This window comes from Diadema setosum, chromosome 5, assembly GCF_964275005.1.
Source record: "Diadema setosum chromosome 5, eeDiaSeto1, whole genome shotgun sequence".
Lineage (NCBI taxonomy): Eukaryota > Metazoa > Echinodermata > Echinoidea > Diadematoida > Diadematidae > Diadema > Diadema setosum.
Genome location: NC_092689.1, coordinates 11,829,483 through 11,844,932, shown reverse-complemented (window position 1 = coordinate 11,844,932; position 15,450 = coordinate 11,829,483). Strand labels below are relative to the sequence as shown.

General features: G+C 39.1%; 1 protein-coding gene across 1 annotated transcript; it reads right to left on the bottom strand.

Annotated features, from left to right (window-relative positions):
* Positions 1 to 1,026: 1,026 nt before the first annotated feature.
* On the bottom strand, positions 1,027 to 15,024 carry LOC140228747 (uncharacterized). The gene is made up of 6 exons (XM_072309026.1): positions 14,943 to 15,024; positions 12,703 to 13,038; positions 12,183 to 12,317; positions 6,931 to 7,002; positions 1,821 to 1,864; positions 1,027 to 1,140 (listed from the first exon to the last, which is right to left on the bottom strand). The coding sequence occupies exons 1-6, from the start codon at positions 15,022 to 15,024 to the stop codon at positions 1,027 to 1,029; spliced, it is 783 nt and encodes a 260-aa protein (XP_072165127.1).
* Between the last annotated feature and the right edge of the window lie 426 nt (positions 15,025 to 15,450).

The following is a 15,450-nucleotide window of genomic DNA, read 5'->3' as shown; positions in this document are numbered from 1 at the left end:
CTTGTCCAAGGACGTAAGCCCTGGGCGGGAATCGAACTCGGGTCCTCCAATTTGGGAGTCGGGAGTCTCATCCACTATGCCACAACGTCCCCACATGAATGTACTTCTAGTGACAGAACGTGAGGTGCTGTTAAGGCTCAATGGATTAAGACCACAGATCAGTCAGTCAGTCAGGTTCTTGGTTCGAATCCCCTGCCTGCAGAGGTTGTGCTCCAAGGCAAGTCACCATTCTTGTTGTCGAGCCTCCTGAGGGCACTGTAAGCCGTTGGTCTCGTGGTAGGTTGCTGACAAACACTTGATCGCTTCCTTCGCGGCCTCGTAGAACAAATCAACTCAAATGAACTTCAGTTCAAATTGTATTATCAAACATGAAATCAGAAAGTCGACTCTGTGTGATGATAGAGAACACCTGGAGCTTGTTATTGTCAGTACTAAAGCTACAAAACACGTATGTTCACAAAGTGTCTCGGCTTGTTTCACGTGTATCCACATGCCTTCACGTTAAGTACGAAAATTGTCTCCTAAAGATATAAAACCCCCAAACCATTAGACACAAAGATGTGACGGCTATAAGTGCGTTTTGGAGTCAAACCGAGAATGTGATTAACAAAATGTCATATCACACATTTGGGGCCACATCCCAAGTAGGCCTATGCGACGGAAATGCACAATCAAGTCGGGTATGCTATGGTATGGTATGGTATGGTATGGCAGGGTCCATGGTCTCACGAACGCTGATGTCGATAGCTGGATAGAATCAGGGAGGTGAGGTCACCTCCCTGACAGAATACCAGCGTGTACGGTGTAATATCATAAATCCTTTCAGATTCCAAAACAAATCATACTGAAAAACAACGGGTCTCCCGATAATTGCCCATCACAGATTATTCCCGCCATGGGACGAAACGTCCAGAGACGAAACGGCGAGGGACTGGGTTTAGAAGGGAGAGGAAGAAACAACAGGTAATCTATTAGGGACATTCTGCTATTACACTTGTGTGTCTGTTCCAAGATCCCGCATGGCGCTTAAGGTGTGGAGTTACCATAATCCGCTGGAAGTGCGTAGCTTCTTTCTCTCCTCCAGCAAGTCTTCCGAATGACGAACACCATTACAATTACCAAGATGACTGGTACTAGTACCTGGAAAATGAACAGAGAAGAAAAAAAAAATCAAAGAATACAAGTCTAACCTTGTGCGACCTGCATTCATGATTGGCCAAGAGAATTGATAGTGGTAGGACCAGAGAGATAATACAATCCATTTGACTGGGACGCACAAACACCAAGAACGCACTTTCATGTTGCTAAGATACAGCTACACGTACGCACTCAGGTCTTTCAGCCTATATGCTGTCGATGAAAATGTGTACCATCGCATGCATACATTTTATGTATATTCACTCATTTTGCAACAACTTCTATTCGCGTTGAATTTTCATTAACCTGTTTCTTATTGGCGTGGGAATCGGTGTACTTTTCAAGAATGAGGTTAAAGGAACATTTTACACGATTTATATAATTCCACATCATAGTACATTTACTCGATAGTGCCATTAATTGTGTATATTTGTTGACATTATTGTGGTCCTTGATCAGATAAACGGTTCAATGCGGCAGACTGTTGATTCCTTGCTTAGTGGAATGCTAGATATTCTTCAACATCAATATCATTTTAAGTTTATTCGAAGTACAGCGAACATCTTTCCTATCCTGTTCCGATCCTGTTCAATGAATACGCTGTCACAACTGTCACGAATCTGCTTATTTTCATCATTACATATACAAAGGATATGCGGTTTTAAGGACTCTTCATAACTTACTGATGGAATGATTGTGGCCAGTGCAGTTTGACCTTGTGGTTTTTCTGAAAAAAGAAAAAGATAACTGAAGGCAATGAAATTGATGTTAAACTCTTAATCTCAAAACATATGTGGTATATTTACAGCCGTAATTTTCAGCTTTGAATGCTTCAGCCTTCATCAGCGGACCGACCCATCTTCATTCACTTTGATCACGTGACTGACCCGTCTTCATTCACTTTGATCACGTGACTGATCCGTCTTCACTCACTTTGACCACGTGACCGACCCGTCTTCATCACTTTGATCACGTGACTGATCCGTCTTCATTCATTTTGATCACGTGACTGACCCGTCTTCTTTCACTTTGATCACGTGACGATCGATTAGCGGGTCGTGGGTCCTGGTGGACTTTCCGACAGTGTCGGAAGTTCATGTATAGCAACCCCCGTCTGTATGTCTGTAGAAACGACAACTGAAAATTCCGCGCGCTATTTGTGCGACTTGAGATCAACATTTTGATACCATTTCAAAAGGCAAAACTTCCTTTATCATCATAGCGAAGATTCTGTTTTTCAAACATCTACTTTAATATAAAAAACCTCTTGTTTACCTGTTTACCGTTTTAAAGGTATAGTTAGCTTACGTTTTGTAGTTTCCATGCACTGATGCAGTTCTTTTTTATTTTGTAGTGAGGGGGCGGAGTTGGAGTACTAGTATGTTATTCTTTGGCTTTGTATCTTGTCAACTTTTCAATAATCGCTGTTACTTTGACTTGATATCACAAATCATCCTGCAATACATTTGATTCGCTGACCCATTGAATGGGCATAGAGAGACAGGCGCGTACTGGCGCGTCGACACTGCAGCTGAATTGCTGGCCCATCCAGCCATATCCATTTGATAACATTTGGCATTTGATATGGACATGTATTGGTTAAGAAGAAAAATAAGTGAATACAAGTGTTGTAGATAAAAAGAACAATAGAGGATATAAAACAATTTCGTAACAGGGGCACTAAGTTTCGAATATCAAATACTGAAATGACTTATAAAGATAGCAACGGAAGAACTTATTGTATGAGAACCTATATTGCAAAGGCTGCAGAAGTATACATGATGTATAATGTTTGTGTGTGTGTGTGTGTGGGGGGGGGGGGTGCTATGAAGATGGTGGGGAACCCCCTCCGCCCCCATCCGGCTCCATAGCCCATTTATGACAGCTTTCACTGTCACGGCTCGCTATTTGCAATATATTTCCCAAGGCAGTGTTTTCGTAAAATCAATGCACGATGAAAGGAACTGCGAAACTTTGTCTTATCTGGTTCAAGTGTAGGCAAACAACAGGATACAGGAAGTATTCGACATTTTTCCTCGTGCAGAACACTGACTCGCACGCAAGAAAGGTCTCTTTTAGGGTTACAAGACAAAAACTAAATACATATACACACACGCACACACACACACACACACACACACACACTCTCTCTCTCACACACACACACACACGCACACACACACACACAAACAAACTCAAGTAGATGTATAAAAGTATAAACTATAGCATAGTTTGGTAACATTAATTATATTGGAAGATCTAGAAAAGCACAAGGATTCCTTGTTCCCACAGTCATAAAACAATTAATCATTGGATGTTTGCCAAAACAGATAGCATTAAGAAACGGAAGAGGTAGATGCCGTTCTCCAGTTTGTAAGAGCGTCATTGACGGCATAAAACTGAATTGAACTAAACTGAGCTTATGAATTTTTACCAATATTTATCATCGAAATACTCATATCCTCGAAATACTCAATCTGGAAATTAGCATGTTTCATCTGATTGGACCCAGAAATACTGACACGTAGAACACCCAAATTCATTAAGAGACGAAGTTTATGCTAGTGTAAATTTTTGAGAATAAAGAAAGAGCCTGATAGCTCGTTTTATTTTTATTGTCCTGTGATAATATGATAATTCTTGATCCCTGATCTAGCTATTATATTCATGAAGTAGGGAGTCCTATGCGTGCACCAAAACAAACACGCTTAGTGAGGAGCACTCGGACAGGTTTTGCCAACATAAAACTCAGACGGAAATAAAATCAAACAAAACAAAACCATGAAGAATAAGGTAAAAGTAGTTAAAGGTATAATGTGGTTATAGGTATCAATAAGAACGGAATACATCATTAGGCCTACTTTTTTACACCAAGAGACAAGGAAACCGAGTACAAGCAGCGAGAATTAGGTTGTGGACATTCTCAGTTGAAGCAATTACTGATAATAATAAAGGTATAGAGACTGTAGCCTTCCCTTTAACCTCTATCTGTGATAGTTTATAATGGTAATATCATTTGTAAAATGCCAAATCAAATTATCATCAGTTGTTCTCAGCTGAAGTATTGGTTTAAAGTCATAATATTTATTTTTATTGGCAATAGACAACAGTGACATTTTGACACTGATTATTCGCCACCGTCAATTCAAATAAAGAAATGTCTTATTATTTTTAGTCTTCTTGCCAATTCAACCACCCCCCCCCCCCACTGAAAGAGTCCAATTCTACTCAAATTCTTAAGTTATTTATGGCCTTTGACCATGAGGAATTTTACTGCGAAATTAATTTATGTCAAGTGCAGGATTGCGTGATTTATTCAGCAAACGGAAGCGAAAACCTATTTTATTTTGTCGAGTATACAGACACTGTTAAAGGGATCGTATAGTTTTGGTTGAGACCTAACTTCAAGTTTCTAACATTCTTTGGCAAGATAATGAGAAACCTCTCATAAAATGTGTAAGAGCATGTAATTCCAAGAGGTATTCAACGTAAAATTGGCTTTGAAATGGCTGAGATATCCAAACAGAGCGATCTGAATTCCCCTTAGAATGGTATGCTCTGTACTATTTCATGAGGGGTTTCTTGGTATCTCACAAAAGTTGAAAGCCCAATCTCATCTCCATCAGTAGTATACTATCCCTTTAAACTGTTGTCACGATAGAATTCCCTCCTTACAAGAAGATAGTACATAATTATGCTTATGAAGGCCTTCCGAATTCGAAACACAAGTGAGACAAAAATAAAACAAAGGAGTAGGCCTTATACATGTGTTTTATGACACTGATACCATGCAGTCCATCACAGTGCGTGGGTAGATTAATAATGCAATACCACCGAGACACGCTAAAAATGGAATACAAATGGACGAACATTTTTTATTTTGTCGAGTATACAGACACTGTTAAAGGGATCGTATAGTTTTGGTTGAGACCTAACTTCAAGTTTCTAACATTCTTTGGCAAGATAATGAGAAACCTCTCATGAAATGTGTAAGAGCATGTAATTCCAAGAGGTATTTAATGTAAAATTGGCTTTGAAATTGCTGAGATATCCAAAACAGAGCGATCTGAATTCGTCTTATAGAATGGTATGCTCTGTACTATTTCATGAGGGGTTTCTTGGTATCTCACAAAAAGTTGAAAGCCCAATCCTCATCTCCATCACTACTATATTATCCCTTTAAACTGTTGTCTCCCTCCTTAAAAGAGGATAGTACACAATTATGCTTATGAAGGCCTTCCGAATTCGAAACACAAGTGAGACAAAAATAAAACAAAGGAGTAGGCCTTATACATGTGTTTTATGACACTGATACCATGCTGTTCATCACAGTGCGTGGGTAGATACGTTTCTATAACGCAAGTACTACCACCGAGACACGCTAATAATGGAATATGGATGGACGAACACGAGAAGCACTATTAATGATCTATGTCTGCTACATTGTGCTCCATCCAGTCAAAGAATACGCTTTGCAAATATTTCTATAGCCAGGAAGTCTGCCAAAAGGTTTTCATTTCTAATTTTAATATCATGTTGCGATCAGTCGGTACAGAGATGAGTGACTCGTATCAGGGAGGTCTCACCTCAATGCTCGTATGCAAGCTTATAGCTCTGCTATACAATTATTGGCTGCATCACTTTCATGCATACTATGTTACGGTTATCCAGTCCTTTTCATCATTTGCAGATTCTTTTTTAAGTTGTCTTACATAGAGTTACGACAGAATGATGTAAACCTACTTTACACACGCGATGCGATATCCACCTAAAAATGAATACGACATACACATGTATAGGGTCTCTAAACTGTATGTCTGTCTTTGACCGTTACAGAGTTTAGGCATAAATGGGGAGAATTATCTCGTACATAGGCATACATTATTGACAACGGAAGAAGGAAATGAGACAAGATCATTAGTTTCTGTACAAGTGCAATATTTTGTGCATTAATGATAAGAACAAAACCAGCCCCCTTAAAGGAGTGATATAGTATTGGTGAAGATGAGGATTGGACTTTTATTTTTTTCGAGGTATCAAGAAAGCACTAATAAAATAGTACAAGCATACCATTCTAAGAGGAATTAAAAGTTTATTCGATGAAAATCGATTATGGAATGACAGAATAATCCAAAAACAAAGTAAAACTAAGCGACCCTGATAAAAGGTGGGTCCCACTTTTTATCTGTTTGGATATCTCAGCCTTTTCAATTTTCATCAAGTAAGCATTTCCTCTTGGAATTACATCCTCTTACACATTTCACGACAGGTTTCTCATTATCTCATCTAAAAATCTTAGAAACATGAAGTTAGGGCTCAAGAAAACCTATATAATCCCTTTAACTTTGAAACATCCCAGATCGTCAACTCCTTTCCAACCATTCAAACAGCATACGCATTTTGTTACGAAGTGTGTATTCAAATATCACTATTACCAGGGAGGTCCCCTCACCTCCTTGGTATTACGACAGAGACAGAGAACCCGATGTGAGGAGAATGGACTGTGCATTTACATCACCCTTCACGGATTAGCAGGCACACACTGGTGACATGACAACTCAACTTCGTTTAACCCATTCTGTACCATGGACTTTGGACTGTGTGTACAACACCATGGAAGTATCCGTGCCAGTTGACGCACAAAGCACACAAAGGGTTTATAATGTCTTCCATACAACAAAGCAAAAAGAAATGTACAGTATACCTATACAACAGAGCAATTGTGCGGGAAAGCAGGATGATTTAGTGGGTCTCGCAAAAAACAAGAACAACAAACAAAACAAACAAACTTACCAGCTTGGTTGGAAACCAACTCTTTTGTCGGATGTATTTCTTCTTCGTACATTCCTTTGGTTGATACTATACCTGCGAAAAGAAAAGAATGTGTAGCTTTTGGGACTGTCAATATTCTCTGTTCAATGCAATAAAACTGCGAATCTTATGTCCAATCAACATAATACATCATGCACAATATCTGATAACTGAACAACATACTACACAGTTAATGACGTTTACATTATTAACCATTAAAAGAAGTATGCAGTATCAAAGGCGAACTCAAGGCTTCGGAGCGCTTATGTTTATCTTAAGACAGTTCTGACGATTAAATAAAACAAATCAAACAAAGGGAAACTGACCGGAAATATACACAATAAAAGGCAAAGAAACTGGGATTCCATTGGGATTCAAACCAGAGATCATCAGAGAAATGCTGGACCGGTGTTCATACCGACTGAACTATGGAAAGCCCTGGTACGGTATTCGTCCAAATCCCTCGAATTTTCAATACTCGAATGGATAGAAACTCATGTAAATGACCCGAGCTTCTGTGCCTCTAGTGCCCTGGACCCACCATTATGACCCACCATTTCCTTCTCCTTCCCCCCTCTTTCTTGTCCATCTCGGACTTTTCATATAGCCATACCTTCCTCACTAATCTTTCTATCTAGTATCTAGGCCTACTTATCTTTTCTTCCCTTACAAGAGAGCTGCCTATAATAGTGATTCTTAACGTGCGTCCTTTTGTGTTCGTCCAAGACCCTTGAATTTTCAATACTCGTATGGATCGACACTCATGTAAATGACCCGAGCTTCTGTGCCTCTAGTGCCCTGGTTATGACCCACCATTTCCTTCTCCTTCCCCCCCCCCCCCCTCTTTCTTGTCCACCTCGGACTTTTCATATAGCCATACCTTCCTCACTAATCTTTCTATCTAGTATCTAGGCCTACTTATCTTTTCTTCCCTTACAAGAGAGCTGCCTATAATAGTGATTCTTAACGTGCGTCCTTTTGTGTTCGTCCAAGACCCTTGAATTTTCAATACTCGTATGGATCGACACTCATTTATTTATCTATTTTTTATTTATATGTTTTATTTTCACAGGGTGGCTCCATCAGTGGGTTAAACACTGTTGTTCATGTAAATGACCCGAGCTTCTGTGCCTCTAGTGCCCTGGTTATGACCCACCATTTCCTTCTCCTTCCCCCCTCTTTCTTGTCCACCTCGGACTTTTCATATAGCCATACCTTCCTCAATAATCTTTCTATCTAGTATCTAGGCCTACTTATCTCTTGTTCCTCTACAAGAGAGCTGCCTAGTGATTGTTAACATGCGTCCTTTTGTGTCCACATAAATGTGTGTACTACTCTGACTTTTTTCTATCTCTTAGGCATTTCTTTTTTTATGGGGGGGGGGTTGCAATTTGACTTTTTCCCTTTTTTTTATGAGGGGACTACATACTACAAGCTCTGCTTTTTAGCAGTCCCCTCCATTTCCAACAATTTTGTTTCTGAGTTTACTATAATGATATAACATTTATTTGTATTTCTGAATATACTTTACGACTCACAACTATACGACTGACTTACTTTGGATCCGAATCTGTTAAATCACAACAGCCTCAGGATAAACATGCTGTTTATTATAGATCAAAAGTCTGTTAGTCGTATAGTCGTGAGTCGTACAGTGTGCGATGTGCTGTTATACCACCTTTCAAAGCAACAGCATTATCCTTTGAAAAGTTTTTAGAGTTGAGAGTGTAGAGTGAGCAAAGAGTGTTAAAGAAATGAAAAGAGACCCCTAAGAAATACCAAGTTTACACTATACCAAAGAAAAAAAATCTAGAAAATTTCCCATTCCTTAAAAAAAACAAACAAACACACACATAGAAGGAGCATGGATCTTTCATGAAATAAAAAAAAAACACCAACAATATAAAACAAACTGAAACAGAAACTCAACTCTTTTTCCAGTTTTTCCGCTTTTCCAAACTGTATTGGAAAGGTACTGCGTATAATTGCTGACCTCTTTCTTCTTATCCATCTTGTTTTGCTAAATTTTTAATCAAAGTTCTGCTAGCGGTGTGTTATTTTTCCTTCCGACAAGGATATCAGTTACAATATTCTCAAATCAAGTGAGGTGGTGACCAAATTGCGTTTCAAGTCTTTCAACTAAAAGTTGCGTTGAGATTTTCGTTACAGTGTATCCCCAGCTGAATGTTAATCTCCACTGCTATGTTATTTTCACTGTATGACTCCTTCAAACACTGTATATGACTCCTAAAAAATAATACATGTGCTATTGAAACATAAATGTAGCTCTTTCTGGCAGCATACGACTCATGGTTCACAATACAGAAAGCGATGAAAAGGCGGTCAACCCAAACATGACAGCCGCGCTATGTTCAGAACTTTAGCAGCATGACCATTTAGACCGATTTTCGAATATTACCCACACTTCACCCGTACCCTTGTAACTATAAAATAGTCCCGAGAGCCGGAGAACTTTCCCGTGCCCACAAATCAACACTTAGCTAACTTATTTTTGGACTGGTACCCCTAAACGGAGTTTAAGCAGAGGAGCTCTCCTTTTAAATTTCAAGACTGAAGTAAAGCATTTTGGTTTACTTTGATATGGAAAATGGAAAAAATACTCAATCTTCCCCCTACTATTATCTAATATATCAATAACTAATTATTATTTTGACATTGTGTCTCTATTGACAGCTCTTACCCGGTGTAAAGACCGAAACCAGGACTGCCAACGTCTTACAAAAGAAACAAAAACAAAAATTAAACAAAAACAGAAAACCCCAAGACCCCCAAAATCACACAAACAACAAAGAAAACTGAAAACATGTTACCAAGACAACACATCCCATTTTCATTTTTAAAAAAGGACACTTCCTTGCTCTAGATACAGAATAACATACTCAATATCTGAAAAGCATGAATACGCCCAGGGAGGTGCTCACACCCCTGATACGCCTACTGGCTGACGCCTGTGTGATACGCATGCATGAACGGCACGCAGCGGGCATGCAACCAGTACTTCCCTGTCTTTTCCTCGGGCCGTCCATCTTTTCAAGCAATGGCAGCCCTCTGCATAATCGCTTCTTCACTACAATTGTTATTGTAATCACTGCTGCATAGACATGCATACTGTATATTATATCATTAATTTTCTTTCAAATCGTTATTCATGCAAGTCAAACGACTTTGTTTTAAATTTACTTTGTATTTTTCCTACATGTTCATGATTATGTAACTTTCGTATACGTTGTTTACGCAAGTCGAACGACTCTGTGTTGAATTTACTTTGTATATTTCCTACATGTTCATGATTATGTAAATTATGTATGTTGATTTGCAGAAAATAAAGTATCGATCAAACAAACTAGACGCATACCGTACGAACTATACAAGGTAGCCGGGCCGGGGGGGGGGGGGGGGCTGCACGGCTGGCGAGATAATATTGTTCGGGCATCGACAACTCTTTGCAATCCATGCTAATTAAGGTAAAAGATTTGCGAGGGTTCTCACAGCATATCACAAATCAAATTGGGAAATATGACTACGTACTATACAGTTGCCGAATCCTTATTGGTTTGGTTAACCTTTTCTTAGCCCCATACCGCACACTAAAATACATCGAGCACCAGCGTGCACATCCGAGATTCTGCAAGAATCACACAAACCACAATACCGCAACAACAGAGCATAATTTCTACACACAATGTCATTATCTGCAGCTTCACTATGGTTGGGTGACAGAGTTTTGACAGACTTTCGAATCACAAAGAGGTCGCACGCGTTCAGTCATCTACTTTGGACCTGCTTGTATAGTACCGAGATTCATAGCAGTAAACTTCGCAAATAGTATCTTATTCTCACTGCAAATATTATGATTCTCCATTATCATTATTTTTCACTTGATCGCGAGAGGAGTGAATAGGTGTTCTGGCCCGTGCCAAGCGTGTTTTATTACTCTGTTTGCACCACTTTTCAAAGGACTCCAAAGTCTGTTCCGAGCACGTGTATTTATTTAACACATTGCACCCTACCTGGTACAAAAACATGATACCGTGCAAGCTTTATCACAGTTAATTCACGGTTGAAGTCCCCCTCACTGCTCTTAATACAACAGAAGGTAAACTAACAGAAATTCAAGATTTAAAAAAAAACTCCTTAGAAATCAGGGACAAAAGAACTACTTGTGCATTTTGAAATAAAATGTCCATAATTCTTTGATATTTTGCTTTTTAGCTTTATATTGTAAAATCAACAGTAATAATACTATGAGTTAGCGCATAACTAGATGATTGTATAATAAATTGCAAAGTGATTTCGTCTACGAATTTCATGTCAAATGTCTACACCTTGAAGCTGCGTGTAGACCTGGAAAATTTAATGAAAGAAATCCAAGGCATTTAGAAGTCATGAGTTACAGGGTGAAAAGTGTAGGCACGTGTGCGTAGTGGGTATAACTGAACAATAAATCTCATGACATAATATGTGACCCAACATCCATGACATCACAAAACCACGAAAAAAAAAGTCGCAATAAAATAACTTTTTAGTTTAGGACACATTCTGAAAGTGCAGACTCTAAGCTTTCAAATGATTTATAACTTAACGAAAAATTCGAATGAACATTCCTAACCTATCTAAATAATTAAAAGAATGTCCACATTCCTTTCTTCCCACCTTCCTGCTCTCTAAGAACATTGAAGAAAGTGTTTCCTGAGAAAAGAGCCTCTGGGAAATGTAGGGTCTAATCAACATGTTTCGGTGCTTGAGCTTGAATAGCAAGCTGTGCTCCGTGCGATAAATGGGTCAAAGACTGGAAGTGCAACTTCATAGCAACAACAAAGAAGTAAATATTCTACCAGCTAGAAAAATGCAAGGAACCCCCCCCCCCAAAAAAAACACACACACACACACACACACACACACACACACACACACACACACACACACACACACACACATACAATTTGCCACTTCGTTCCATGATCCAACCTTAAGAATAATGTAGAAGAAAATGTCTTAAAATATAAAAACTTAAGACTGACTATTATACGTTGATTCATTTCGCATATCTAAGGTTCTCAAGTAAAATCTTGGCATGCGACTTTTATGGGTTTTGTGATGCACAATCACATATCAGATGTTATTTATGTTATATTAATCATATATTGTATACCATTTATATTGTAAAATATATGTAAAATATGTGATAAGCAATACAAGGGCATCAGACTTACGACTTGAGGGTGATTCGGAATGTGACTCGGGTGTGGTTCCACCTGTTGCTGGAAGTGGTGAACAAGTCTTCGACGAATTTCTTGTGACTTGGTCGTAGGTGATGTTGCATCTTTCATTATTTTCATTTATGTACCCTGAAAGATGTTGAAAGAAGAAGCGAGATACATGTATAATCAAAATTAGAAGCCAAGGACCAAGGAAACGTATGAAACAGAGTTGATTTCTTTACATTTCTTTGACACAATGTTATGCTGAAGTGCTAAAAAGCGTCATACCACAGTTTGTAATTCTGAGATTACTTAAAGTACAATTCAACACAATATTCATGTAGACAGTATTATTCAAAATGTTATCATCTTCATCCTCCTATTCGTAACTAACCTAAATCACTATAAATATCCCCAAATACACAACCATTATCATTTACTTGCATCCGTCTTGACCACTTGTGCTTTACTTTCTTTCCTACTCTGAAAGCGTGCAGGAATTGGATAAAAACTGTATGTGTTATATACTTACAGGCCTCGAGATAAGTTTTGTGGACCCTATTGCACTCTTTTGTGGTTACATCCATCTGACAGAGAAAATATTCTCCGACGTCTTCTTCTTGCACGTCTGTGATTTCAATGTCGCAGTGCCAAGTTTTTTCATTAAATTTCTCGGACAGGACAAGTTGGGTGCGACCATTGTGTCCGCAGGCACCCGTGGGCGTCGTGCAGTTATAGAATTCACTGCGGAGTGAGCACTTCATGTCGTCCGAAACTTCGTGGCCCCTTATGTTGAAGACATAGTACTCCAGCGATGCCGAAGACCCAATTTCACCGGACTCCAACCAACTGTTATTCCTAACCAAACCTGAAATCCGAGAAGTTCAAATATTATCTGGTCTTATCACTGCCATTTTGATTTCTGATAACTTTTGTAGTACTAATCTCTGTCTATTTAGTTTTTATTTCCAACGAAAACCTAGATACAAACAAAGACGGCCAAGACGGCATTTGTTGCATTAATACAATAATGAATATCGACCCTTAATTGGAGGTGTCCATGTTTTGCAAGCATGGAGCTTCATATGGGGCCCTCCATTTTCGCCAAAGATAATAACATTGTCACACTGACGTTAATTTCAATTTCAATTCATTGCAAATAATTTAGATTACTAGCTTGTCCGCGAAATACATGTATTGTATAATACAGTGTATATGCTTTGTAGGGGCTAGTTGCAATTGATGCTCTGATTAAAAAAAAAAAAAACTTATAATAATATAGTCAATATCAAAAAGGGGGCCTGCAGAACAGCCCCCTCCCGTTTTGACTCTTCTCCCACCTTTTCCCCTGAAAAAAAAGGAAGAAAAGTGAAAAAAAAAAAATCGGGAAAAAACAACACCTTTACGACTGTACGGGAGTAATTCATCTCGGGGATTCTTCCCATTAAACCGGGGATCCGGGAATGTTACCCTACATCATCCCTTGAGCACGCCCCTCCCTCCCCACATTTTCTCGCGGCCCCCTCCCCCGTCCCTGGGTTATTCATATAAAAAATAGAGTACAGTACTACAGATATGTATTGTTGTAAATGGACTTGCTGCTTTAGAGATGCCCTTGTAAGCTACACCCCCACGAAAAGGATATGTAATAAACGTCATTAAACTTACTTACAACACAAAACGTACAACATTTGGTGGGTTATTTGTTTGCAATAGTTTGAAAGACTTTGACGACATTGGATCACCACACCCTTTCGAGAGGGATGAAAATAGTAATGTTTGTTGTTGTTGTCTTAACACTCGATTGCAAACTATTTAACATGCATATTCCATGAACTTTATTCTTTACAAGAACAGTAGTGACTCGCAGTATTACAGGGCAAAGTGCGACAAGTTATGAGCATTGAATCAACATCTCCAGGAAAAATGCTGTCATCGCTCTATGTTCATCAATCCTATCTTTTCAAGTAAATAAATATAGTGATCAATGTTTTCATACTCCTCAAAGGAATAAAAAATAGATTCTTGTTTGTTGACATGGACCTAAAGTAGTGGTTAGAAACACTGTGTGCCTTTCTAACAGATGATCTTTGACAGTAAGAACGCTTGGGATGCGTTCAAGTCGCGTGCATCGTACCGAGTGAGAAACAAAGGGCGCGCTAAGGGTTATGGCGTCCAAGAGTTTGCGAAAAAATTTTATTCATAGATCATGAACTGGCTTAACTATCTATGAAACACGTGTTATGCATCTTATTCAGTTCACAGGGAGCATAATGGAACACACAAACCTACCACTGAAACTGCGAGAAATTGACGATAAGTCATGCCAATGAGTGACGGTATAATTTAGCCTTTATTCAAAAGACCGAGTTTAACTAGACGTCGGGTAGACATTTCTTCATTGTGAGCCAAATGTCTTATCCAACTTGTTTATACTGGATACCTAATAAAGCTCCATTGAAAAAAACCCCAAAACTTCAAGACCTCATGAGCATATTTTAACAGAGTCCAAATTGTTACATGCAGTTATGCATATTTCGGTCATTTTTAACATTCTATACGAGTGTGTAGCTGTGTAAACTGCTCTGCTCGTTGTATTTCCGATGATTACAGTTAATTTGCTTGGTTCTGTCAAAGATCATGTTTAGTTCGCTCTGTCCTGGTCTGTGTTGCCATTGTCTCTTTTCTGTTTAAAGTTAACCCAGTTTCGCCCGCACTCTACGATATATATACATATATTCATAATAATTTAAGCAAAACTTTGTTACCAACCTGTAGATATTTGGACCATCAAGAAAAATGTCACGAGCGGTAGCCACGCACCGTGCATGTTTTTGTAATCAGTCAACGCCATAATTTTCCCTAAGAGCTGCTGAAAGAACCCGAGTGTAATCCCTTTGCTAGCAGGTGGCACACATCCGTGTAAAATCAATCGCACAACGCTTGAACCATGCGGGCCAGGCCCATTCGAATGTGCCTCGTTTTGTCGGCCTGTGTAGCTGCGTCTTCAGAGCTAGTGGCAAGTTACGGCACGAGGACGAGTTTAGATGCTTCCATGAGCTGCTAGTAAATCCTTAACATGACAAATGTTCTGAATGCTGTCACAGGGACAACTTGCAAATAACGCAAAATGCAAATAACTGCTATCTAAGATCTCAGCTCGAAGCCGAAGGTGTAACTCTGCCAAGCGCCGGGTGCTGAAGTGAAGCGAAGAGGCACGTCAGAACATAATACATGTATGTTCGACTGCAAAGGGAACGGCGGGAATTCCCCAATGACG

Bases quoted from the DNA above. Each gene is read 5' to 3' on its own strand.
- LOC140228747 (XM_072309026.1), bottom strand. From the start codon at position 15,024: ATGGCGTTGACTGATTACAAAAACATGCACGGTGCGTGGCTACCGCTC. The intron at 7,003-12,182 runs GTAAGTCTGATG...TTCTTTTCGCAG, and splicing joins TTCCGAATCACCCTCAAGTC to GTATAGTATCAACCAAAGGA. The intron at 1,141-1,820 runs GTAAGTTATGAA...TTCATTTTCCAG, and splicing joins TGGCCACAATCATTCCATCA to GTACTAGTACCAGTCATCTT.